At 44.1% G+C, this 25038-nt stretch overlaps 1 protein-coding gene across 1 annotated transcript; it reads right to left on the bottom strand.

Moving 5' to 3' along the window:
- Window positions 1-1825: 1825 nt before the first annotated feature.
- Window positions 1826-19872, bottom strand: SYPL2 (synaptophysin like 2). Its single transcript, XM_081915406.1, is given in 8 exon segments — window positions 1826-5288; window positions 7114-7305; window positions 8242-8446; window positions 13909-14033; window positions 19058-19129; window positions 19329-19528; window positions 19531-19669; window positions 19672-19872. Coding segments are annotated over 8 exon segments (1248 nt in total). The 5' UTR covers window positions 19858-19872; the 3' UTR covers window positions 1826-5159.
- Window positions 19873-25038: the final 5166 nt, after the last annotated feature.

Below are 25038 nucleotides of genomic sequence, written 5' to 3'. Positions count from 1 at the left end.
GTCCAGTGCCGAGGAAGAGTAGGACAGAAACCTGTAAATGGCTATCTCTGGTTTATTCACCTCTCAGATGAAGTTCTGGTGGCTTTTGAAAATCTCTGGATCTGACTACTAAAATCATTCCAACATAGTTATCAGTGGAAAAAGAAATTGTGCTTTCAGCTGAGTACAGACAGTTATTTATCTAGAAGAACAGGACCTATTCTTCTTTACCACTACTGCAGTACTAGCCCTAGTCCAGCATTGAAAACTCATGGAAGAGCTGAGGGTGCACCAGTCAGGGAACTGGACAATGAATTTACTGTCCCCCTTGGAACAAGAACATTCCTAGGAAACTCTTTACTCCACACAGAAGCAACTAAGCCCAGTGCCACCTAGTGGCTACCCTTTATAATGACACTATCCACATAACAACCATACAAATCTAAAGGGTGCATGGGAAATGCCTCTCTGCAAGTCAAAAAGACACCTGAAGTAGACTGCTGCAATCAATTTCTAGTGTAGTCAGTTTCACATCTAAGAAAAATCTGTATTTTTTCTTCTTTCCAATGAGGATACTCAACTCCCGTTCAAAAACAAATCCTTCAATCTTTAAATTTCCCAAATGCTCTGGACATGGAAAAAGAAAGGATGTGTTATTTATCATGGGTTCTACTCACTAAGCATCCCTATCAGTCACACATCTATCTACTGCATCTATCCAATACTAACATTTTTGCGGGTTGCTGACCTCTCTGTAAGCCAGCTTGGAGTAAGTGCTCTACTACTTCTCAGCAACCTACTAGACTAGTTTGAGCAGGGACTATGATGGGACACAGATTAATGGGTGGCATCCAAATAAATTGTAAGTGTCACAGAACCTCCTCTCTCCTTCCACAGATTTGCTTGGTGGGTCCTCTAAACCAGGGGTCAGCAAACTTTTTCAGCAGGGGGCTGGTCTACTGTCCCTCAGACCTTGTGAAAGGCCGGACTATATTTGGAAGAAAAAAGAAAAAGAATGAATTCCTATGCCCCACAAATAACCTAGAGATACATTTTTAAAAGAAGCACACATTCCACGCATGTAAAAACATGCTGATTCCCAGACCGTCCGCGGGCTGGATTTAGAAGGTGATTGGGCCGCATCAGGCCCCCAGGCCTTAGTTTGCCCACCCATGCTCTAAACCAGCGGTTCTCAACCTGTGCGTCCCCAGATGTTGTTGGACTACAACTCCCATCATCCCTGAGCTCTGGCCTTGCTAGCTAGGGGTGATGGGAGTTGTAGTTCAACATCTGGAGACCCACAGGTTGAGAAAGGCTGCAAACCCTCTGGAGTAGATTAGGGGATGGGGTAGCAGGCATGTGGTGGAAGATGAGGGAGGGGGAGTTCTGTTGCACACGCATAATGACTTAGCTGGATTCAACCAACTATATACCACAAGCAATTGCATGCCTACAATATCACTTGCGGGTCTTTATTACCTATTGTCAGCACAGAGTCTTAGAAAAGGCAGAAATCATCCGTCAAAGAGATATGAAATGTCGGGATGTGCATTTGTTCTCTTACATTAATATCACAACCTTTCTTCTGTCATGGAACCCAAGGCAGTAAATGCATGGCGCCTTCCAGGCAATGCCCAGACCTACATCTTCAGACCATGTCATATGTTGGTGTAATGTATACAGTGCCACCTGCGGTTGGTGCAGAAGAAATGAGGGCTCCCAAAAACCTTTCATGCAGCTGATAGCCAGCATAGCAATAAATAATCAACGAGATAACAGTATTTTATGAACCGGGCTGCAAAAGAGATCGAAGTAGAAACAGAAGGCAAGGACAAAGAAAACCAGCCCAAAGTCAGCTCTCCCTCAGAGCAAACTCTCTCGACACTTTATTAGAACCATACTAACAATCGTCAGGAAAGGAGAAAAACATGCAACATACCGCCACTAGAAGAGGAAATGATTGAGAGAACTGGGAGACCATGCCCAGGGTTGCTGGTCTCTCATGGTGGCATTTTCAGGACAGGACAGAGTATATTTTTGGCATACCCCTCATGGAGCATCACTAACCACACCACTTCTCACACTGAGCTCTTGTACAGATTCCACACCTGCTCTTTTCTCACCCCTACTCAAAACAAATGTGTGGGGGAATCATAGGCCACAAAATGCAAAGCTAGTACAAGCCGAGACTGACCCTTCCCCTTCTTCCAATCACAAGTTCTGCTGGTCCCCAGTCATCTGCTTGAAGTCTGTTTTGTGGGGGCTCCATCACAGAGGAGGGGTGTGTCACGTCTAATACGCAGCTTGGAGTCTGAGAGAGTTAGTCATACAGGATAACTGTGGTTTCAAAGCATCGGGTGTATCCAAAAAAAGTAGAAAACCCACAAGGGTGTGAAATATCCTGCACCTGCTGTCTGTTCAGCTGCTCCCAACAGCCCTCTCCTGTGCTGTGCCAAATGTAGTACTACGAGGCTACCCTATATATTATCTCTCTTATACATAGATTTATAAATAAATACAGAGAGAAACAAACTCACAGGAACTTGGGCCATGTGGAAAGTGATTTGCATGATCAATGGTATACAATTACCATTTCTTTTCCTGGAACTATTACTGAGGCCTTTATTCCTGCTTCTAGTATCCGTCTACATAGAATATTTCCCATGTCTGAAGCAGCGTTCTTTAGGCCTTGCCCACGGCTTAGACACAAAGGTCAGGTCTTCAGCTGGTATTCACCACACAATGTCAATTTATACTGGCTGAGGACCTTGGACAAATCTTTAAGAAATTAGAAAATATCCCCATAAGACACAAATGTGATACAAGATACACGTATCCCAACTTGGGGAGATATGGAGGGTTGATCTGTTTGTACACTCAAGGGCTACAGTGACTGATTCTAGGACTTGCTGTAATGGTCAGTTATGGAAAACACTACCATGCCAGAAGCTGAATCCTAAGCCTACTATTATGGAGTAGTAGCTTGTGGCCAGAAACATGGTGTGAATGGTGATGTTCGGTGAGTGGTTTTTAAAAAAAGAATCACTGGGAAAAGTCCTCCTAAAAGACAGTTGGACTGAAAACTGGAGAAAAACCGCCCTCCTACTAGCTAGTCAGCTTTCTTTTTGCATTGTACCAGCCCTTATGTTGCAAGAAAATCTGGACACTGCAACACAAGGGATGATTGTATGCTTCAGTCTTTGTGGCTTGACTGCAGACATGCCAGAGGATTCCATAAAGGCTGCTGTTCTGTAATGCTGGCGCAATGGCAATAATTAAACGAGGGAAGAAGAAAATTACAAAATGTACAAAGAGGGTCTTCTTAGCGTAGAGGTCCCACACCTCATGAAGCACCATTTTCCTTCTGCAGGAGAGAATTCCTCTCTCTCAGCACAAGGAGGAGAAAGAGAATAAGGAAATAAGAGAAAGTCAAAGACCTAACAAGGTCTGATATGAAAGATTTAATCAGCATAGAAGAACTCACCCTGCAACCTGCTGCACCCCAACCTCCCAAAAAACTAGTTTCCCCCATCCAATATTAGACACATGGAAGCACAGGGATTTAAAGATTTGGGGTGCTTCTTTTCTATTTACTCATATAAGTTTTAGAAAAGGCAACTAGTAGAGTTTGGAGTAAATGGCAGGCCAGGCTCCAGTCCCTTGTTTATGTCAATGGCATGATCAAGAGAGGGAAGAAAATATGACAGCTCTCTTCACCTGAAAGTATCTGCTTCATATACGCAATAACAAAGAGTTTCTATGATTTAAAAATGTCAGATTTAATACTGTCCTAAACTGGTGGTCCCATCATTTGCTAGAGGGACATCCAGGGATACTGGAACCTTCCTTAAAGATTCTCATCTTCACTTGGAGGCCTGGGATGCCTCAAGTCTCCATCAGAAATCTACAAGCAGCTGCCTACTGCCACACTGGAGTTAAAATGGGCATTGGCCCGAGATAGTGGCATACATGAATTCACTGACAAACAATCCACACCACAAACTTGACAGCTCATCTGTTCCTGTTACCAGAGTGTTCAGAGGCCAGAACTAAGGTCATTAACCACAAATATTCTCAACAAAACAACAAGTTGTACAGAATTCCACCCTTCCCCTGCATCTTTGTCAACCAGAAACGAATGCCCCAAGCCTCTTGGGCCCAAGTTTTATATCAAACTATCCTAGAAGCTAAGAAAAATTCCTCTAGGTTTTCATATTTAAAAGTTTGCATCTTTAAAATAGAACAGGACCTCAGAAGACACTGAAACAGGTATCCAGGGTTTACATCCTCTGTGTGGGGAAGGGTTTGCCTCCACTATACACAAAAAAACACAGGGAAATGGAGACCAAAAGCTGCCGATCAGCTCATGCTAGTGGGAGTCAGCACTTGTGGCTCAATATGGACATAGTATACATCTGTGCATGACCTGAGAGGGAAAAAATAAAGGCACCAAAGCTTTGCTGCTCAAGAGCGAACAACCCTTCTGTGGGCAAATGGCAGCTCCAGCTTTCATCCAACTGAATTTAAGAGAAGAAGAGAGATATTTAGCACATTCATACCCCACTATGCAACAGAGAAACGCAACATACTCCTTTCTTCAATTGTATGAAAGTAAAAATATTCCCTTTGTATTTCTTCTTTATTTTGTTGCTAAGCCAGGTGGCATATTGCCGCTTCTGCTCCTATTATGGGCTGCAGAGTCGAAGGTGTACTTACTCTCAAAGGTGTTTAGATGTCCCAGGTTCTGTAGCACTAATGCCTTGGTTATCTCTATGCTGTTATCCAAATCTACCTGCATTTCTCATTATAAAGTGGTCAAAATGGGAAGGAACAATGCCACGCACCCTAGGACTGGTAGTAGCCAACGTTACAATGCACAATAATATATGTTTGTAAAAAAAAAAAATCTGAAGGCAGAAGAGTTGTTGTTTTTTTTTTGTAACCATGTACAGTTTGTGTATCGTAGGACCACAAGAGGACCCCCTGATTTCAGCCAGAGGAAGGCATTCCAGAATAGTCAGGAGAGAGAGATGCCAGTATGACTATTGGACAGCAGCAACAATTGGCAGAGAAGGCGTATTTCCTGCCCTGCTGTGAAATGGGATGAGCATGTACGTGAGACAAGGCACTGTTCCTGGTGGGGGAAGAGGAGGCTTCAGGAGTGAAGGAGGAGAGGTTCCTTATTGCTTATCAACAGCTCCTTGTTCAGCAGAGCTTTCCTTGTTGGTGGTCTGAGCATGCCAAGGGGTCTCTTTAAAAACAAACCAGCAGTTTCCAGCCCACAGTATAAAGTTGACAAAACCAAACAGCTGAGAAAGAAAGAGAGAAGTGCAGAGTTAATGTAGAAGCACTTGTAGCCGAGCTATCTGAGCAGACTGTATGTTGTAGAGGAGTGCAACCACTCTGGGCTGGAGCCAAATAATGAGGCAAATTGGGTTGAAATGGAGCTCTTTTAACCCTTTCGGAATCAAACTGTGATAGCAATAAAATGCCCTAAGCTGGATCAGTGTGTTACAAAACCTCATGTTGCTCTGTTTTTCAGTGCCCTATATGCCTGTGTTTGTCTATGTTTCTCTACTCTAGGTCCTTGGGCTTTGCAAGAAGCGAGTTTGTCTAAATGCTGACCTTGGAGCACTGAAGAGCTGTGGATGTTTTTGGTGGTTTTGTTGTTGTTAAAGCAGAACAGTGGATTTTTTAAAAGTAAGTTAGACTCCGTTTCACACACACGTCTGCTGCTCTGTTTGTGGCGGGGAGGGGGGGGGAGTAATCTGGAGGTCCTCAGCACTCTGCAGGAAGTATTAAGGACAGCCTCACCTTCTACCTCCTATTGGAGGACATAACATCCTAACACAAACAAGCACTGGGAAAGCTAAGCTGGCCAGTGTGAAGATGCTAATATTTTCATCAATGTACAAGCAAGAATATACACCATTTGGCCACCTTTTCATTATTTTATGGTATGAAAGAACAAGAGACAAAATCACCTCCCACCCCCCAAAAGATAACTAGATTTTGGTGTTTTAGCTGGCCTTATAAAAGCATTGCCCTAGTATGGCGTATGCAGGAAAGTGAAACCCATTTACTTTCCCTATAAAGGCTCCTGGGCCTGCAGTTTGGTAGACTTAATCCACTCTGGAGGGGCTCCTGTGCTTTCATCTGCTTCTGCCAAAAGGGGGAAAAAGTTTATAGCCATTTTCAGATTTCCCATAAGAGTGAATGGGGAACACAGAGCTCCATTTTATACAGAGCAGCATAAAACCCGAATCACAGTTTGAAGTGGATAGAGAGACTCAGAAACAGATCCTAATTGTTTTTATAAGCAGATACAAAGCAAATCTTAAGGCCCATGCAAAAACTTAGTATGCTCACGTGTTCTTCCTTAATGCCCTTTAATTTTCTTTTGTCTACTTCATCACTTTGATCAACAAAGAATAAAAAGTCAAATTTTCACTAGTTTTCAGTAAGTGTTTGTAAACAGTGGTGACTGGTGATTCTCATCCACATTTGTGAAGGCAAGGACCAAATGAGGTCAATAGTTATTTTAGAATCAATTAATCCATTAAAAAATGGCCTTGAACAGATGCCCTGTCTGTTTGTCTGCTCTTCAGGGGCTGAAATCTGTAGCTAGGTCATCACTAAGTTGCATATATTTTAGGCACTGCTGTACTCCATCACATATGCAATTTAAACCAGCAACCGCTGTACTAGTACTTATTTAATTACAGACTTGACAAGACTGTTGCCAGTGCTGTAGAAAACTGTGAAATGCCCATAATTAAAAAAAGAATCAGGAGCTTTATATTCAGTACATGCAGACAGGCTGTTCTTGGGAAATAAAGATACCAACTGCATTTTTTTTTTTAAAAAAAAGGTTAAGATCCATTAGTTAGTAGCTATTTGTTGTGTCATTATACATTACGAACAGAACAGAAGCTGAAAACTGCACCTACATCACTACCTGTAGCTTTAAGTTACTCAAAAGGTATGAATGTATGAAGTTATGAATGTGTATGAAAATAACTGAGGTCTATTAAAATCAATGGAGCTACACTCTATAGGTTCCAATGCAGCTGAAGGTCTGCGATTCCCACTCCCCCCACAACCACACAATATTGCTCCCCAGGCAACTCTTACCACAGAGATGTTGGCCAGGCCCATAGAAGGTGTGGCCCCAGCATTGCATACAGCAGTTTTGAGTTGACACACTGACATGGCAGCAATGAGACTGGAAGGCCGCGTAGCTCCTTTCACATCTGACAGACCTTTGCCCCAAGCTGAAAATGCCACTAGCCAGAAAAAGGTAAATGAGACGGTCACACAGAAGTCCTGGGGAGAGGAAAAAACAGGGAAGACCACAATGGCTCCATCTCATAGACCAGACTGCCCTCCCTATTCCACCCAAAAGATGCAAGCATTGAGGGCCCTCGATGTTGGGTTATTGCCCATTCCATCTCTCAGGCCCTTCACATGATGGGTCTACATGTGCCAAAATAGCCACATCCAATTTTTCCACAGCCACCTAAGACACTCTGAAAGGATCTGCAAGCGATATGGGGTCATCACAATTCAAGTGGCTCCATGCAACCCCAAGGGGAAGGAGTTTAATGACAGCATTAGATAGTTTTTAACTAGTCTTTGTGCACTTAGGGGGGGGGGCGGGAATGCTGTTCCAACTAAAGAAGGCCAAAGATTCCACCTTAAAATAAGGGGTGACCAAGGTAAAGGTTCCTGTACATTAAATAGTTGGGTAGAAGCAGGAATACCAGAAGGCGCAGTTCGTCACGTTACAGCACTGCAGGGAAATACTTGTACAGTGGTACCTCGGGTTACAGACGCTTCAGGTTACATACGCTTCAGGTTACAGACTCCGCTAACCCAGAAATAGTACCTCAGGTTAAGAACTTTGCTTCAGGATGAGAACAGAAATCATGCTCTGGTGGTGCAGCAGCAGCAGGAGGCCCCATTAGCTAAAGTGGTGCTTCAGGTTAAGAACACTTTCAGGTTAAGAACAGACCTCTGGAACCAATTAAGTACATAACCTGAGGTACCACTGTATATCAGGCACCGTCCAGATCCACTCAGTGCATAATATGGTTGTGTGAGCTGCTCCTCTGGATTGTCCCAAGGATAAACTGAATTAGAGAGTTTAGGGAAGCAGTGTTTAGGGAGAGAAGTGTCTCTTATCCAAGGAGCGTTTTAGACACTGGTTCTCCGGGGTTTAGGTCCTGCATCAAAGAGCAGAGGACCAAAGTGAAATCTTACCGCAAAAGGAAGCTTCTTATTTTCTTTGTAGAGTGAGTGAAACCGTAGATAGACTGCCAGAGCTGCCATGGTATACAGGAAAGAAAAAACACCCAAGGTCACAAAGAACTCAGCAGGTGCTGAAAAGTCTCCCAAGAGATGCAGCGTCCTTTTAGCAGTAGATCCTTCAATACAGTCTGGCATATCAAATGGAACCTTGTACAACCTGGTCAGGATGAAAAGGAAAGAGAAAGAAACATGTTTGGTACGACTTAGCACATCTGGTACAGAGCTACCTCTGACAAACAGGGGTGAGGGTTGAGACAGATGATAGCTTTTAAGCGAGTTAAAAGTAGTTGAGATTTATTTTGCCCTACTCTTCACTTCAGGTCAAATAGATTGTGCAAGGTTTTTGAAGCAGAACAAAACCCTGCAGCACCTGTGTATCAAAGTGAGATGAATGCACACACCAAACAGCAAACAAACCCCTTTCCAAAGTTCCTGTAGCTCTCTGGGGAAAAACACCTCAAACCAACAACCAGAGCCTAGCTCCAGCCTTTCCATGATAGAATCATGTTACTCTTCTCATTGGGGAATAAAACCATATCTGCATCTTTGCTTATCCTAATCAGAACACACTTATCGTAAGGCCTGATGACAGGTGGTGCCTTCTCTATATGGCTTGCTGCGATAGTACATTTCACCCTTAGTCTGATGGAGCAAACCTCTTGGGTACTGATACAGCTTTTAAAAAGATACATGTGTGGTAGAAATGCTTTGACATGACTTGAACAAGACATTTCCTTGAAAGAAAGATAAGTAGCATCTCTCTGTTTTTAATTACATACTTGAGCTTTGGGGTACACTCTGTAGGTTTCCTCTAAAAGTATTAAACCAACTTCCTACCAAAACAGATACTGTACAAGGTGGAAACATCTATGAAAGACACCTCCTGTCTTGAAACTTACTGGGACTGTTCTGGCAGCTACCACTTTGCAGGATCAGAGTTTTTTCCACCTTCTGCTTTCCAAAGACTCAGCTTTCCAAAGCAGTGACTTTGCTGATGCACAGAATTGAAATTTTCATTTCATGGAGAAAATTGGTTGGGCTGGGACTTTGTACAAGTGTAGTACAAATATGCATACCCCATCTTCAAAGAGACCAAATATATCTTGCGCAAGGAGCGCATATTAGCTGTTTGGATATAATTTTTGGTCACTAAGAAGAGCTATTACAGTTCTCCATCTAGCTGCTATCGGGTGGTATAACACCAGCAGCTCCCTACATTATATAAATAGCCTCTAGCCTTTTCCCACATGTGCCATTTGAACCAGGCTGGCACTGAAGTCAGAAGTTCTGTAGCTTGAGCCCTCAGCAACAGCTTCCAACATAAAACTGTGTTTACCGACATTAAAATCAGGAGGTTTCCACGTTGCAGACAAGAACTATAAAGCCAATCTGCTTATCTGCAGCAGATCAAATGGTTTGCAGGTTATGTGAAGCTATTCTGCTTATTTTAATAAGCAAGAGCCCACAGAAATCATCTGATAATTTATAGGGTAGAAAAAGGCAGCTATGATTCCATTGAAAAATGCAAACTTACCACGGGGCTTAAACAGAGAAAAATTAATGTTCCCAAGTCTGTCTAATCGCTAGCTTTTTATGTTTAACATACCTCTTAGAAAAGACATTGTTAAGCTCACAGGCTGCAGTTTAAGAAGGACTTGTTCAGATAGTAATTTAACTATCAACACCTAAGTATATAGGGCTCCCTGCAATGGAGGCATGGCCATGACAGAACAGGTGTGAATCCCACCCCCCAACCAAAAGGTAGCAGGGTTCTGTGATATACTAAAACTCAAATAATAATCCAGAAGTCAAGCAGCAAGAACAGCTCAGAGAATGAGAGCAAAAGCCTCCTTCATCTAAAGTGCTTCTCAACTCATACACAACACAATTCATTATTCCGAGAGACTATTCACCAGATACTTCGTTCTGTGTTTTCTCTGTTAGAACCACTACCACTCCTCCCAATTTGTTCTTCTTGTCAAAGGCATCTCAATAGACTTCACAGACTTGCCTCTATTTATAGCTATCAGATGTTGGCAGGGAAGCATAGTTGCAGAGATAGAACCATGCTCATATCCTACATACACTGAGTGTAAGATTGATTTCATTCTAACTTTGGCCATGTCTGTACTCATCTGACAAGTCTTGTGGTAGATCCCTAACATACAAATCATTTAATATTGCTAGCTTCTTAATTTCCAAGAAAGGTAATCTCCTGATTTGGCATGGGAAAAGGACCTATGAATGCCCCCCACAATCTGATCCAGTCTCTTGTTTTTTTGCAGTGGCATTGAACCCCAACACCACCTCGACTAGGACTTAGCAGAACATAGATAGTGGAAGGGAAAGAGGAGAGCAAGCAGCAAAAAGGAAGGGAGGGGTTATTGGTTTGTGTACATTACTGTCTTGTCTTTATTATGCATTTTGTGCTTTTATCCTGTATTTTTATGCTGCGAACCGCCCTCAGATCTACAACTGAAGGGCAGTATACAAATTTAATAAAATAATTTTAAAAACATATTTCACATGCTTATATGTCTCTCAACAGATGACAGATGCATCAAGTCAGTTGCAGCTTTTAAGTTTGCTATGAATGGCATAACCCTCCTTCCCAAAACAAATCACAGAGCACTGAGAATTTACAAGTACAGTGCTGTCCAGTCAGCTTTCCCTATGCACAATTAGGTCCTCCAGCAGTGATTTTGAAGGGGTGTGTGTGTGTAAATGACAGTCAGTGTGGGGTTTTTGCTTTGGATTAGTTCATTCCTGCTAGACTCTAATCTGCTATTCCTCTGTCTAGCAGTTATTAGCACAGAGATTTTATTGTGTCAGGTGCACCCATTCATTTAACATTTATTAAATTCTCCAATGGTAATGCCCTTAGAAAGCTCCTTCCTTATCATTTCAGCCCTGAGCGATCAACCCAGTATCAGTGGAAATACAATATAATGCATTTAAACCCACACACACAAAAAAGGAAGAAGGGGGAACTCAAAACACAGTTGAAACAGCACTGGCTAGAGCCCCACCTGAAGCAGAAGTCCAAGGCCAATGTAATCCTCCAAGAAGTGTTGGTGTGTTGGGAAGAAAGCATCCTCATCTCCTCCTTGGTGGCATTGCAGCAAAAAAATTGCCTGCAACCAGGGAGTCTCAGGAACCTGTCCATTTTAAATAGCTATGCTTGGACAAGCTGGAAAAGGTGATACTTGCCTTAAAGGGCACCTAATGAGGGAAAACAGGGGAGCTGGTTGCGCTGTGGTTTAAACCATCAAGCCTCTTGAGCTTGCCAATCATAAGGTTGGCAGTTCGAATCCGCATGATGAGCTGAGCTCCCATTGCTTTGTCCAAGCTCTTGCCAACCTAGCAGTTTGAAAGCATACCAGTACAAGCAGATGGAGAGGTACTACTGTGGCGGGAAGGTAAATGCTGCTTTTGTGTGCTCTGGCACTCATCAATGTGTTCTGTGCACCAGAAGCGGTTTAGTCATGCTGGCATAACCTGGAAGAGCTGTCTGTGGACAAACGCCTGCTCCCTCAGCCTGAAAAGCGGAGATGAATGTTGCACCCCATAGTTGAATTCAACTGGACTTAACCGCCCAGGGATCCTTTACCTTTTTACCTGAGGGAAAAGCCTGGGACAGATGGACTCCTCTGATATGTTCTGGTGTCTTGGGGAAATGGGGCTGCCCACATTCAAAACATTATAAGGAATTAGGGGAAATTAGGATATGCCCAAAAGGGAATTATGGGAAATATTAAACTGATGACCCAATTCTACAAACTCACTGCTTAGAAGCAAAAACATCCCAGTTAGCAGTGTTCATTCATGAGGTTCTCTGCAGATCACCAAAAATGGCACATTAACACATTTTCTAACTTATCTTGCAATGTGACAAGAATTTCTCTTCATTGCTAACATGGCTGACAACTGATTTTGTCAAATGCCTATGTCCAAAAAGGGAACATAAAATAGGTAGGCGTATGGCAGTCTCTTACAAGTGGATAGAAGCTGAGCCCCATGTATCTAAGGGTGCCTTCTCCCTTACATTCCCATTAACAGAACTATGTTCTACAGTATCTTCTTGATGGCAATGTCTGTTTACCTTATGATGCTCACATGTCAGAAAAACTAACAGATGAACATGTCAGAAAAACTAACAGTGTCTTTCTCTGGTTTGCTTAAACAGTATATTTAAAAACAAAAAAGTCATATTTGAACTTGCAAGGAACAGGTCTGATGCATTCTGTAACTACTTTCTTTTGTTAGCTTCCAAACAATGGGTGAGTTATAGTCCATATTAAAGCAAATATATATTCTATTTCATTAATGATGCTTTTACTATATTTGTTATTTGCTGTTACTAAATGCGTTGCTTTAAATAATCTGCATTTTAGTGTTTGTAAGAGTGGTGTGTAAATGCTTTGATTGGTTAAATAAATATGTTACTTCGCCTTAGCAGAACTATTCTTCTGTGAGCAACTTCCTACAACATTGGGGGTTGCTTAATTTAGGAAAAAGGTTGGGGAGCAGGACCCACAATAGAGATGTATAAAATTAAGCACGGTGTAGAAAAAGCAGAGAGAGAGAGATTTCTCTCCCTCTCTCAGAATACCAGAACCCAAGAGTGGCTTGCCTGGTGGGGCAGAGGCAGAGCAATGCTGCTATGTAATGGCAGGGGTGAAAAGGCAGCAAGGTCATGGCTTGTGGACAAACCAGAAGAAGCAATTCAGGGCTCCTCCTGGTATGTCCTCACAACCCCAACCTCACCATCTCATTCCTACCGGTAAGTGGCAGCGACGCCACTGCCAGCAGGCTTCTGCAATGAAGAAGATCTAGACCAAACAAAGATCTAGTGGGAGATCTAGTACAAAGTAGCCCTTCCAACTCTGAGTCACCAACTTAGATAGCTTTGAAAGAGGGTTAGGCAAATGCATGGAGGATAAGGCTATCAGTTGCTTCTAGTAGCAATGTCTATATACTACTTCCAATATCAGAGGCAATATGCCTCTAATTACCAGGTAATGGGGGTTATGAGTAGACAAGGGCAATTATGTGTGTGTCCTGCTTGGGGACTGAGTGAACAGAATTGCCTGATGAGATGGTCTTTTGTTTTGATCTAGCAGAGTTCCCCTCACATTGGAAGGACCCGAAGAACCATAAAACTAGTTGCATACACCCCAAGGGGGACTTTGTGTTTGTGTTTCCATATCGGTGCCCCTGTATGCTGCAGAGCAAACCAGTTCTGAAATCAAAACAATTTACAAAATTGGTTTGAGGTGTTGCGTTGGGGGCGGTTGTTCAAGGTAAATTAGGGGGAAATCCTATTAAGCCCTTGGCATGCCTAACCCCAATAAACCACACAATTCTCTCTACCCCCCCCCCCAAATATGTTTTGAATAATTTCCTAAAAACCCAGAATTTTAGTGTTGGGATACTCTGGAGGTTATCCAGTACAAGCAGAAATTTTGCAACTAAGTTTCATTTCTTCAGGAACCTTTTTGAAACACAGGCAATAGGAGGTGCTAGAAACAGAATCATAAGGACCATGATGTATTTAGCTACAATGTCCAGCTCCACATAGTATCTCCTAAATTAACACACAGTAAGACTCCCATTTACCTGAAAGGATATCCAAACTGCACAGTGATAGCAGTTGTCTCTTTAGGACTCTCATTGCATTTCACAGTAGCCCCTGTTTCTGCACTGAAAGAACCACAGGCTCCAAAGGCAAATATAGCAAAGAGCTGGAGGAAAAAGCAAAGGAGTTTAGAACTAAATGTGTCCTAGTTGGTAGCAAACAGTGGCACAGGCTCTGGCATCATGCAGGACAACAGATCTGGCATCAACTGCTATGAACTATCCAAGACCTAAAAAAATCACAATCATCCAGGCTTGTCTTGCAAAACATTAAGATCAGCTCACATGCAAGCCACAATGATAAATGCCACAATCCATGTGCAATCCATGTGCAAAGCTAGCCAATTAATGGGGGGGGGGAGAGAAGCAGACAACATATTACTTTTCATTGAACTATTCATCTTTAATATAATACAACCCAAGATAGTTAAATATGGTTTTTTCTTTTAAAAAATACACTTCTCATCTGGGTGTGTTATCAGTAACCTCCACAGTACTAAGTACCTCTCCACTACAATGACAGTAACAAATAAATGTCAAGCTGGATTATGCAGAAAACCAGGTTGTGCTAAGGTTCTTAGGTAGAACTTACTGGTTTAAAGAAAATGAATCTTGGGAGTTTATTAATTTCTACAATTATCTGGTACAACAACTGAAAGAGGTCAATTTTTATAAAAAATTAAAAAGTAATTTGGTCCAAGTTCACCACCAAACTATATACCAAAGAACAGTTGTTCTCTACATGTTAATAGTTTTTTATGATCAGTACCATTAACCCAGAGTTAAATACAATCAGCTCAAAAGCAAATGCCAATGCATTACAAAGCAGAAGTCTGAAACTTAAAATCTCTCTAAGGGTTATTCCAGTTTAGCATATCATGCCAACCAAGAATATACATGCACCGAGATCAGTATTTTGTTTTGCTATTAGGCCCAAGTATGTCTACATACCGACACAGGCCCATACAAAAGTAGATTAGGCCTTTTAAGATGCTTCAGCATTACAACAACAGCAAAAAGAGTCAGCACTTGCCCCTGTTTTGGTGTATCGGTGCTGCATTATGACACCTAGGTGGTACCAGTGGACAACAGGCCCAGCAACAGCTCAGTTGATAGGATCAAAGCTGCTAAAATCATTGCATATAGCATTCTTGAGAATTAAATGCTCAAACATGAAAGGCACTTGCAGGCAAGGGATATAGCTTTAGCGCTAGTCACTCGTTGCACCACTACAGCTGAAAAACTTCAAAACTTGGCCGTCCAAATACAAGTACAGGGAAAATGAAACCTATGTGAAATCTGCAAACAAATGAGGTGGGGGCCAGAGCTGCAGCTGTTCATATTTCGGACTATGATGGAAGCATAAATAAAATATAAAAATAAATTAATAATGCATTATTATTCCACAAGGGAGCAACTATTTTCCATGACCTCTGTTTCTACACTTGTTCCTGCCTTCTGAAAAGCCAAGAGGCCTGGTCGAGTGAGTTTGGGCCAGAGACTCTTACAGGAAGTGATCACTATGCCATCCTACATCGCTGGTAGAAATTGAATGAAGCGTCAAGCTAAAACGTCATCGTACAGCAGGGGTAGGCAACCTAAGGCCCGGGGGCCGGATGCGGCCCAATCGCCTTCTCAATCCGGCCCGCAGACGGTCCAGGAATCAGCGTGTTTTTACATGAGTAGAATGTGTGTTTTTATTTAAAATGCATCTCAGGGTTATTTGGGGGGCCTGCCTGGTGTTTTTACATGAGTAGAATATGTGCTTTTATTTAAAATGCATCTCGGGGTTATTTGTGGGGCATAGGAATTTGTTCATTATTTTTTTTCCAAAATATAATCTGGTCCACTACATGGTCTGAGGGACGGCGGACTGACCCACGGCTGAAAAAGGTTGCTGACCCCTGTCCTACAGTCTGTTTACTAACCAGTCACATCAACCGACTCCTCCCTCCAGAACTATATAATCCTATCTAATATGTACATTCATTCAGCAGTTCATTACAGCACCACAATACTCATCGAAGTACTGTTTCCATTATTTCCAGGGGTGGAGGGGGAGCTAAGACCAAGCTGCAAGCATAATTGACTTAACTTAACAAAGTAAGCAGCAACAGTCCAAATGCTGAACTCGTGTAGATTTGAACTGCACCCAATTTGGGCCAAATATGTGGAAAAAGTGTAGAAGGAAATAGGGACTGAACTGAAAACAAAGGCATTAAGGGATATGGGCCCTGTTTCTACTGAGATCCTGCCCTTTGTTTTCCAGGTCTATAAATTGGCAGGACACATAAGAAAAATATTTTATATAGGATGGATAATGCTGCAATAGAGCAAAACACCATCTTCACCGTACCGTCACCACAACAGATGGCCTGATCAAGCCATGCACAAATGCTTCCACGCTCATTGGGGGTGGGGGGAGGACATGCAAAAAGAGCTCCTAACACAGCACAGGAGAACTACTTATTTAATTATACCATGCTCCTTCAGGAACTATTTGTATTATTATCCAAGCCGCATAATTGGGTGCTACTAAGGCTATTTATTCCATTCAAAGAATCCAAAACCCATTTTAAGATCTCAAGTCTAGTGCTTCCCTTACTCTTTTTTTTAAGGGGGGGAGCCATCAATGGATTCCTCTCTCTTTTTAAGTCACATACGTTTTTGGCCTATGCCTCAAAATGAAAACCTCTTAAGACTGATTTATACCACCATTTTTCCTCCCACAAAGAGGCAGGTAGGCGATAGAGACTTAGTGAGCTATAGAGTTGGCCAGACAACATAATGGAATGTGAAATGTAATCTGTTGCTTATAGGGAGAAGAGCCATATTCACAAAAATTGAGGTGCACACAGAAATAACCAAGTACCGTATTTTTCGCTCCATTGGACGCACCGGACTATAGGACGCACCAGACCATAGGAGGGGGAGAACAGGGGAAAAAAATTTTCTTGTTCTCCCCCTCTAAAACAAGGTGCATTCAAGGTACATTCACCAGAGCTTGTGGGGCTTGTGGAGAGGCTGTGCGCGCAGCCGTCCCCAAGCTAGAGCAGCGAGACAGAGCGCTCCGCAGTGCTCCGTCTTCCTGTTCTGGCTTTGGGCTTAGCGGCGCAGCCTGCATTCGCTCTATAGGACGCACACACATTTCCCCTTAATTTTTGGAGGGGAAAATGTGCGTCCTATAGAACGAAAAATACGGTAGGCAAATACTGCACATCGGAGAAGGCATGAACACTAATACTGCTTCACAGAAAGCAAGTCATTGTGTTGTCATTAGTCTTTGATGCTGCACTGTTCCCATGATCCACGGCTTTAATCGGCCAATTTTTTCATGAGGTCCCCACTGATGCAGGTATGGGAAGCTACCAGGTATCACTGGACACCAGCTCCCATCAGTCCCAACCCACTCGGCCAGTTGTCAGAGATGATGGGAGTTGTAGTCCAGTGACACCTAGGGACAGTCTGGAGAAACAGGAAATGTTGCCTTGCCCTGCCTGCCCTTGGCACTGCCATACCTGCTGGAACTGGTGTTGCTTCTCTGCCTGCCCTCCCACTGGTGTAGAAGCAGCGCCAGCACTGGCACCAATTTTGGGTGAGATCTCACCAAAATTGCACAAGATCTTGCACTCTCTGTAAGATCTCTTTCAATTTCAGCCAATACCAGCATCACATGTGGTGCCTTGGTGGCTCCTGCCAGCTGAGGCAGGTGCCTCAGTCTGCCTAATAGCAGAGCCTGCTCTGTCTGGAGAGCAGCATATCCCCCATCCCTGTCCTATAGCAACAGCTGTAGAGTCAGAACTGTGCTGGTTGGAGCTGATGGGACTTGAAGTCCAAAGCAGATGGAGGACACCAGATTGGAAAAGGTTCTCTTATGCTCTTCAGTATTTATGATGTGTCCACACTGACCTTCAACCTATCCAAGACTGCACTTTCTTACGAAATGGATGCCAGCTCAGTTCTGTTTTGTTACTATCAACCCTCTGCCTTTAAGTATTGTCAGCCATTGAGTGGGGACACGGGTGGTGCTGTGGGTTAAACCACAGAGCCTAGGACTTGCCGATCAGAAGGTTGGCGGTTTGAATCCCTGCGACAGGGTGAGCTCCCGTTGCTCGGTCCCTGCTCCTGCCAACCTAGCAGTTCGAAAGCACGTCAAAGTGCAAGTAGATAAATAGGTACCACTTCAGCGGGAAGGTAAACAGTGTTTCCGTGCGCTGCTCTTGTTTGCCAGAAGCGGCTTAGTCATGCTGACCACATGACCCGGAAGCTGTATGCCGGCTCCCTCGGCCAATAAAGCGAGATGAGCACCGCAACCTCAGAGTCGGTCATACCATCTCCTTTTGGCCAAAAGGGGGTGGGGGTGGGATCCACTTGAAAGACCTGTCATGTTGTGCCAACATGTGCATTTAGTGAAAGTAAATGCAGGTTCCATGTGTTACAACTGTATTGTGGAGCTACTTAGGAAAAAGTACATATCTTAGAGGTTTTCTTTTGTTGTAGGTGAGAACACGGGCTCTTCCCTTTTCAATAAGACATTTAGCTCTAAATAAGGCTCATTCATTTCTCATTCTTGCAGGGACAGAATTTTGGGCATTTTCCTGGCCACCCATTAATCCTAGGGAAATACCCCGAGCCCCTCCAACCCTTGGGCTCCAAACTGGGTACTAAATAAGACCAGGGCTTCTAAGCTCCCCTTGGGAAGTCTGAGCAGGGAGCGAATCCGTGAGCTCAGGGACAAGTTAAGGCGCGGTATGTGCAGGATCAGAACTCCAGAAAGGTTAAACCCGCCCGAGTGAAATGTGAGCGCTGCTAACGCCAGCTCCCATGCATACCCCAGTCCACGAATCCAGACTCCTTGCACATAGAAGGGCTGCCTTAGAGGGCAGGCACTCGGGCGTCTCCCTCCCTCCCGCCCTCCCTCCCAAGTCTGCCCCTGCACGCCGCCTCCGGCTCGCAGCCAGAAAGTCGGCTCGCAGGGTCCCACCGCCGGAGAACCGACGCCCCCTTTCTTCAACTCCCCCTGATCTCCAAGGGCCTGGTCTCTCAGCGCGTTTGCTGGACGGCAGCGTCACCTCCCTCTCATTCGCACCCCCACCCCCCAAAAAAAAGTTGCACGGGAGGCCGAACTTACCCACTCCAGCACCTTAATGAATCCCAGGGGCTCCTCCAAGCGGCCCCAACGCAGCCCCAAGAGCAGCTGGGCCTGGCGAGGGAAGCAAAAAAAGGGGGGGAGGGAAGGAGGGAGAAACAAGGGCAGGGAGTTCAGGTCAGCCAGGAGGGAAAGCCCAAAGAAGAGGAGGAGGAGGGGAAGGGGCGTCGGAAAGAGGAGAGAGAACAATGCGGGGGAGGGAGAGAACGGAAGAGCGACGGGGAGAGAAAGTAGCCAAGAAAGGGCGCCCTACCACCGGGCTCTGGGACTCCTTGTCCGCCGCCGCCGCCGCCGCCCCCCTCTGGGCTCTGGGCTCCGACATTCTCGGCGACGAGCTGCTGTTGGTGGTGGTGGTCGTCGGCACGGCAGTGGCTGCGGGGAGCGCGGCTTCCTTGCTTCTCCGCCGCGCGGACGGAGGAGTGGTCCAGGCGAGGGGAGCCGGGGCTGCAGAGGCGCCTGCTGCTGCTGCTCCCTCCTCCGCGGAGCTGCGCGGAAAAAAGCCCCGTCGAAAGTCCTGTCAAACTCGCAAGTGGAGGCGCGGGTGGGGAGGGGGAAAGGGAGCGCGTCACGCGGCAGCGGGCGCACATGGAGCTTGGAGCGCCCCCCCCCCGCGGGCTGTGGGCGGAGCCTCTTGCCTGGCGGCCCCGCCTTCCCCCTCGAAGGGACGGGCGGCGAAGGCGATCCGGACCTGCTCTGAAGTCTTTCTTAAGCGGCCTCGCTCGTCTCGAGGGTTGGGACGTGCCGGTGGGGCTTCTTGACTGAGAGCGCAATCCTAGCCACATTTGTGCAGGTGTAAGCCCTGCATAGGGGGCTGGACTAGATGACCCTGTGGACCCTTCCAGCTCTAGTAAAACCAGTCAGTGCTGAATCAGTGCTTTAGGTAATCAGGGCTTTAGGTAACGTGGGGTTAGGATCGCTGCCTCAGTGCGGGCACAGAAAGACCACCAAACTTTGATGAAGTTTTGAAAGCCTGGTTGTTTCAGTTGAGCTGTAGCACTTATAAAGAGAGAAAAAAGGTGGCTAATATCTACTAAACTAAACTAAGCTAAGCTAAGCTAAACTAAACTAAACTAAAAGCATGTTAAACTCCAAGCAGACCTTTAAACAAACGTGTTGTACTGCTGGTGTTTGCTTAACAAAATTCAGTAAGAAATTTTGTTTTCAAAACACACAACTGTTTGATGGGGAGGAAACCATGTAGGTGACTTGCTCCCACCCTTGGCTTCCTGTTGTCTGTCTTGTTCACTTTTATGCAAACCAAGAGCGCCAGGCAGCGCTCCTTGCTGCTTATCAGATATAAATATTTAGTTGGATTGCGTTCCTGTGGCCCCAGACCAATAAGATTCAAATGGAAGAAGGCTGGACTTGGGGGTGTTTGATATTCTTGCACAGCTCTCTACCAGAATGAATCTGTACATTCCTCGTCCCCAGTGGATTCATCCTACAGTACTCCCTTCTTCCTTTATTGTTATTTATGAAGGCTGGTGGTGTGGGACTGACTACAGTCATAATAGCAACAAACGTGCCTAACTAGAGGACGTATTTCATATTCACCAGGAACAAAAATGCTAGGAAAATGGGTTGCATCCAAGTAAGGGTTACTTGGAGTAGACCGACTAAAATTACTGTACCTAAGTTCATCATGTCCATTAATTACAGTGGTTCTGCTCATGAGTATGACTAACATTCAATACAATCCTCTGCAATACAGAATTTGCAGTACAGTAGACATGTTTGTCTGTTGCAGGAAAAACAACACACCTTACTCCAGCTTAAGCAAGGGAAATTACTTCCCTTCTCCTCCCTCTACATGCCCCTCATACCCCTCAAATCTGCTCTGGGTTTCCCCCAACCCTCTGGAGCAGATATGGGGAAGTGTGGGGACAGATGGGAGGAGGAGAGAGAGGGGAAGTTTTGTTGTAAGAGCCAGTCTTTCCACTTGTGCAATGACTTTGTTGGATTCAACCCCATCTTGTTTCTCCAGCAACCCTGGAGAAGTGACTGGTGCCCCATCTAGGAGGCTTCTCAGTTGTAGGTAGTATCTTCCGTGGCAAGCTTTTGTGTTGCCTTGAACTCCTCAACATGGAAGATGTTGCACAAAGCGGGTGGTTTTCTTCGTCCCACCACCTTGTGTTACACCTTCTGGAGAACTCGAAAGGATGCCATGTTTTTGTGCCTTTGGGGTTAGTCCTAATAAAAGGTATTAACCTAACTATGGACTTTGCAGTTTTTTAAAATCATGGTCACCTTTGCCTTTCATCTCCCAAGGGAGGCTCAAAGTGGCCCTGAATTCAGTGTCATTTCGGCATCAATCCTTTTATTTGCCCTGGTATTTTAGGTAATATGTTCTGCAATGTTTTACTTTGCTATTGTATCTCTGATGCTATTACTTTTTAATGATTTTTAAAATATTTTTTAAAAGGTCACTGTTGAAGTTTTTTTGCATTTATTGCAGTTGTGCTTTTAAGGTTATTCTTAGCCACTCTGGGTGGTTTTGCACCTGAAGCGTGAAGAAGAGGAGAATCTTCAACAGAAATAAAAATAAACATAATAACTTGAAGACAGATATGTGGGTCCTGCATGACAGATGGGAAACTAATACACATTTATAGTTGTGATTAAGCTATGAGCAGTGTGACATTAAATATGTTAATAAGATGAATGGGAATGTGCTTCACTCACACCATACTGGAGTGCACATCTGGATGCACATCTGCATCCTCTCTGTGTTCAGCACTGCACATCTGGTTCCTTATCCAGCATCAGAAACCTGTTTACACAGATCCTGAGACAGCAGAGGGAACAGTGGGCCTGAAGTCTGCTTCCATGAATGGATCTCCTTACTTGCAGGAGGTGCCTGAGTTTTTCACAGCCACAACTTTAAACCATCCCACACCCAGGATGGTTCTCCTAGCACAAATGAAAGGATAGTAATGCTAGTGAGAAGCTAAAGCTATTTAAATAAAAGTCCTAACACCTAGATCGTCACGTTTCTGATGTGTACAGAATTTGTACTTACTACCATTTGGCTGACATTATGTTATCTGTGTGTCTAAGGTTGCTATCTTTTTTCCTAGCAGCTCTCCTGAGCATTGACAGTGGTGCCTATATTGTGCTAGTAAAATTAAATTCTGGAAATATTTGGGGAGTGAGATGTTGCATAATGTATGGCACCTAAAATGTCAATGTGTGTCTTCCAAGCATTTTGATGTTCTGATTCTGCACAGCAAGCTGCCAATTCACAACAGTGCTATGAATCTGTTCATTTAAAAATCAAATATGCCTATTTCCCAGCTCAAAGGTTTTCTGGGAGGCCTAAAAAAACATAAACTTAACATTCTAGTGTAGCAAATCCAAAGTTGAGCTTCTGAGCACCAACTCAGCTTATATAGCTTGGTATATTTTACAAAACCGTATATGACAGTTCAAAATATAGTATTTGAGAATAAAGCTACCAGAGGAGTCTTGCCATTTAGCAGGAGCCAACCAGCCTGCCAATCTGGTCTCTCTCCAAACGGAGTTAATTATTTTCTCCCTGGTATCAGCTCATGTCATTCTATTAATAAAACAGCAACTTCAGGCCAGGATTTGATTGGTCAGTTCATTTGGACTTTATTTTCAGAGGTACTAAGCTGGTGCTGGTAGGAGCTATGGTTTGTACTCCTGAAAAATGAAACCTTAGTTTTCCAATTGCGCTCTGAAAAGATGGGGCATCCAGCCTGGCATTGCATAAAGCCACTATTTGGCATTCAGAATACCCAGGGTGCATTTGCTGATGGATACTTATTAGATTCAGAAAACTGTGACATTTAATCTTGTTAAGGCAAGTGAGAAACAGAGGCAGCTCACAGTTGCGGGCAAAGGACATCATAAAATATCATGGTTAGTGGAATCTAGTTCTTTCTATAGCTGGCTGTACATAAATGCATGAAACAGGAAGTTGCTCTTAATCTCCTCATGGAACTTTGAAAATAGAGGACAGTTACCACTAATGAACGCGGCAGGCTTTTATACATAATTCTCATTTTGGCCTTGTTCCCACTGAAACCCCTCCATTCCCTATCATAACTGAAGGAGCAGCAGATGTGGTCAAGCTGAGACCATATTACTGTTTCAATCAAGCGCTCTCGAATCCACACATTCCCTGGTCTAAAGAGGGTCTATCTAGGGCAGTCACATTAGCAAGATCACTCCTGGTAAAAACACTGTTCCCTGACCAATGCACTCAGGTCTGTCTTGCTGCATGTGCTACTTACTATGGATTTCCCTGAGATACATCATTAGCATCCAACAGAAACTTAGATTGCATGTCACATTAAACCATGGCTAAAATAAACTAAAGTTTAATGTGAATGTGCTAGGGCATGCTGCTATCACAGATGTTTCAGTCCTTGACTGCTCCTCTTGACTACTTATTTTCATTATCTTGGTTTTTCCTACCGTGTGCTCTCCATGCCATAGGGAAACTGCAAGACTGAGTCAGTGTGGTGTGAAGTGCATAAGACTTGGGTCAGGAAGACTTACCTTTAAATCCTTACTCGTGAAACTCACTAAGTGACATTTGGATAGTCACCACTCCCAACTTAACCTACTTCATAGGGTTGTATGTGTGTGTGGTGTATGTGTGTGCGTGCCATGTGTGCTGCCCTGTGCTCCTTGGAGGGAGGACAATATAGAAATCTTATATAAAGAGGGACAATCAATCATCATTCCACTCCTGTCACCATTTCGTGCCAGGAGGACAATTGATTTCATGCCCTAGTACAGAGGATTTGCACAGGTAATTTGCATATTGTACTGGTTCATATTTACCACAGTCAAGTGCTAATGCTAATGCCAGACCACTATAATCCCCAGATCTAGCTAGTGTTAGAATTTAATTAAGGCTTGGGGCTCTAAATTGTGTGCATTTTTAATCTCTGGATTCAGCAACTGTTAAAAGCTAGTTAAGCCAGGTTAGTTTCCCATGAAGTGATAGCCTGGGAGATGGGCCACTTAGAGAACAAAGCAGCAAAAGGACTGTGTGCCAGACAGCCAAAGGATGAGGCCCCCCTCTGAAGAGATAAAACCAGAGCTTAAGAGTACAGAGGTAGAAGCAAAGTGAACTAGAAGCTTAAGAGTAGAGAGTTAGGCGTTGTATGACCAAGAAGCCAAGCAGCTGGCAGAGAATGATGTATGATTTCCATTTGAATCCAAAGCTGTTGTTATGGCAGAAGCGAGACCTTCTTGGAGTGTTGATGCTGTGAACCCTTCCATCATATGCTCACGTTGTATATATGTGTAAATAAACACAGACCTGGGTGAATGCCCTGGAATCTTGCATTGCTCGGAGACTGGCAGTGGTGTGCAACAGTATAAATCGGTGTTGTGCACGTTATGCAAATTTGTGTCCTATTGTGCCCACCCTGCTTTATTCCCAATTGTTGCACTTGCCAACAATTATGCACTCACATCTTGTCCTGTCTTAAGCTGCTCATTCTGAGAGGTTACAGCGGCAGCCTCTGGTTCTGGCACTATCAAGGCACAACTGTCTCCTTGCGGGGATCCATGGGCTCTCACTGCTCTCCCGATTCCAGAAGGATACTCCATCTTCACAGCTAGGCAAGGACACACATCCAAGCAGGCTTTTCAGAGTTCAGCTCAATGTCATCTCTAGAAGCCAGGCCTACCCCCAGCTGCAGATTTTGGCCCAATGTCATCAGAAAGCCTGGTTTAGGCCCAAAGCCTACACTATCGTCTACTAGACACTGAACAGGCCTTCCTTAATGGGAGGCGTTTCTTTGGGGGTATTCCCCTTGCCATATATGGTGTGGTGCCTCTACCACAATTCCTTCAGCATCAGAGAAGATGCAGTCAAATTATTATGACTCTGATTATTAACAATAAGCAACCATGAGCATCCTCCTCAGCCCAGCCAGACACAGAGATGCCTGACCCTTTCACACCTGAACAGCAGCTTTATT

Source organism: Podarcis melisellensis (genome assembly GCF_964234715.1).
Source record: "Podarcis melisellensis genome assembly, chromosome: 6".
NCBI classification, from domain to species: Eukaryota; Metazoa; Chordata; class Lepidosauria; order Squamata; family Lacertidae; genus Podarcis; species Podarcis melisellensis.
This window is presented reverse-complemented; position numbering and strand designations above follow the sequence as displayed.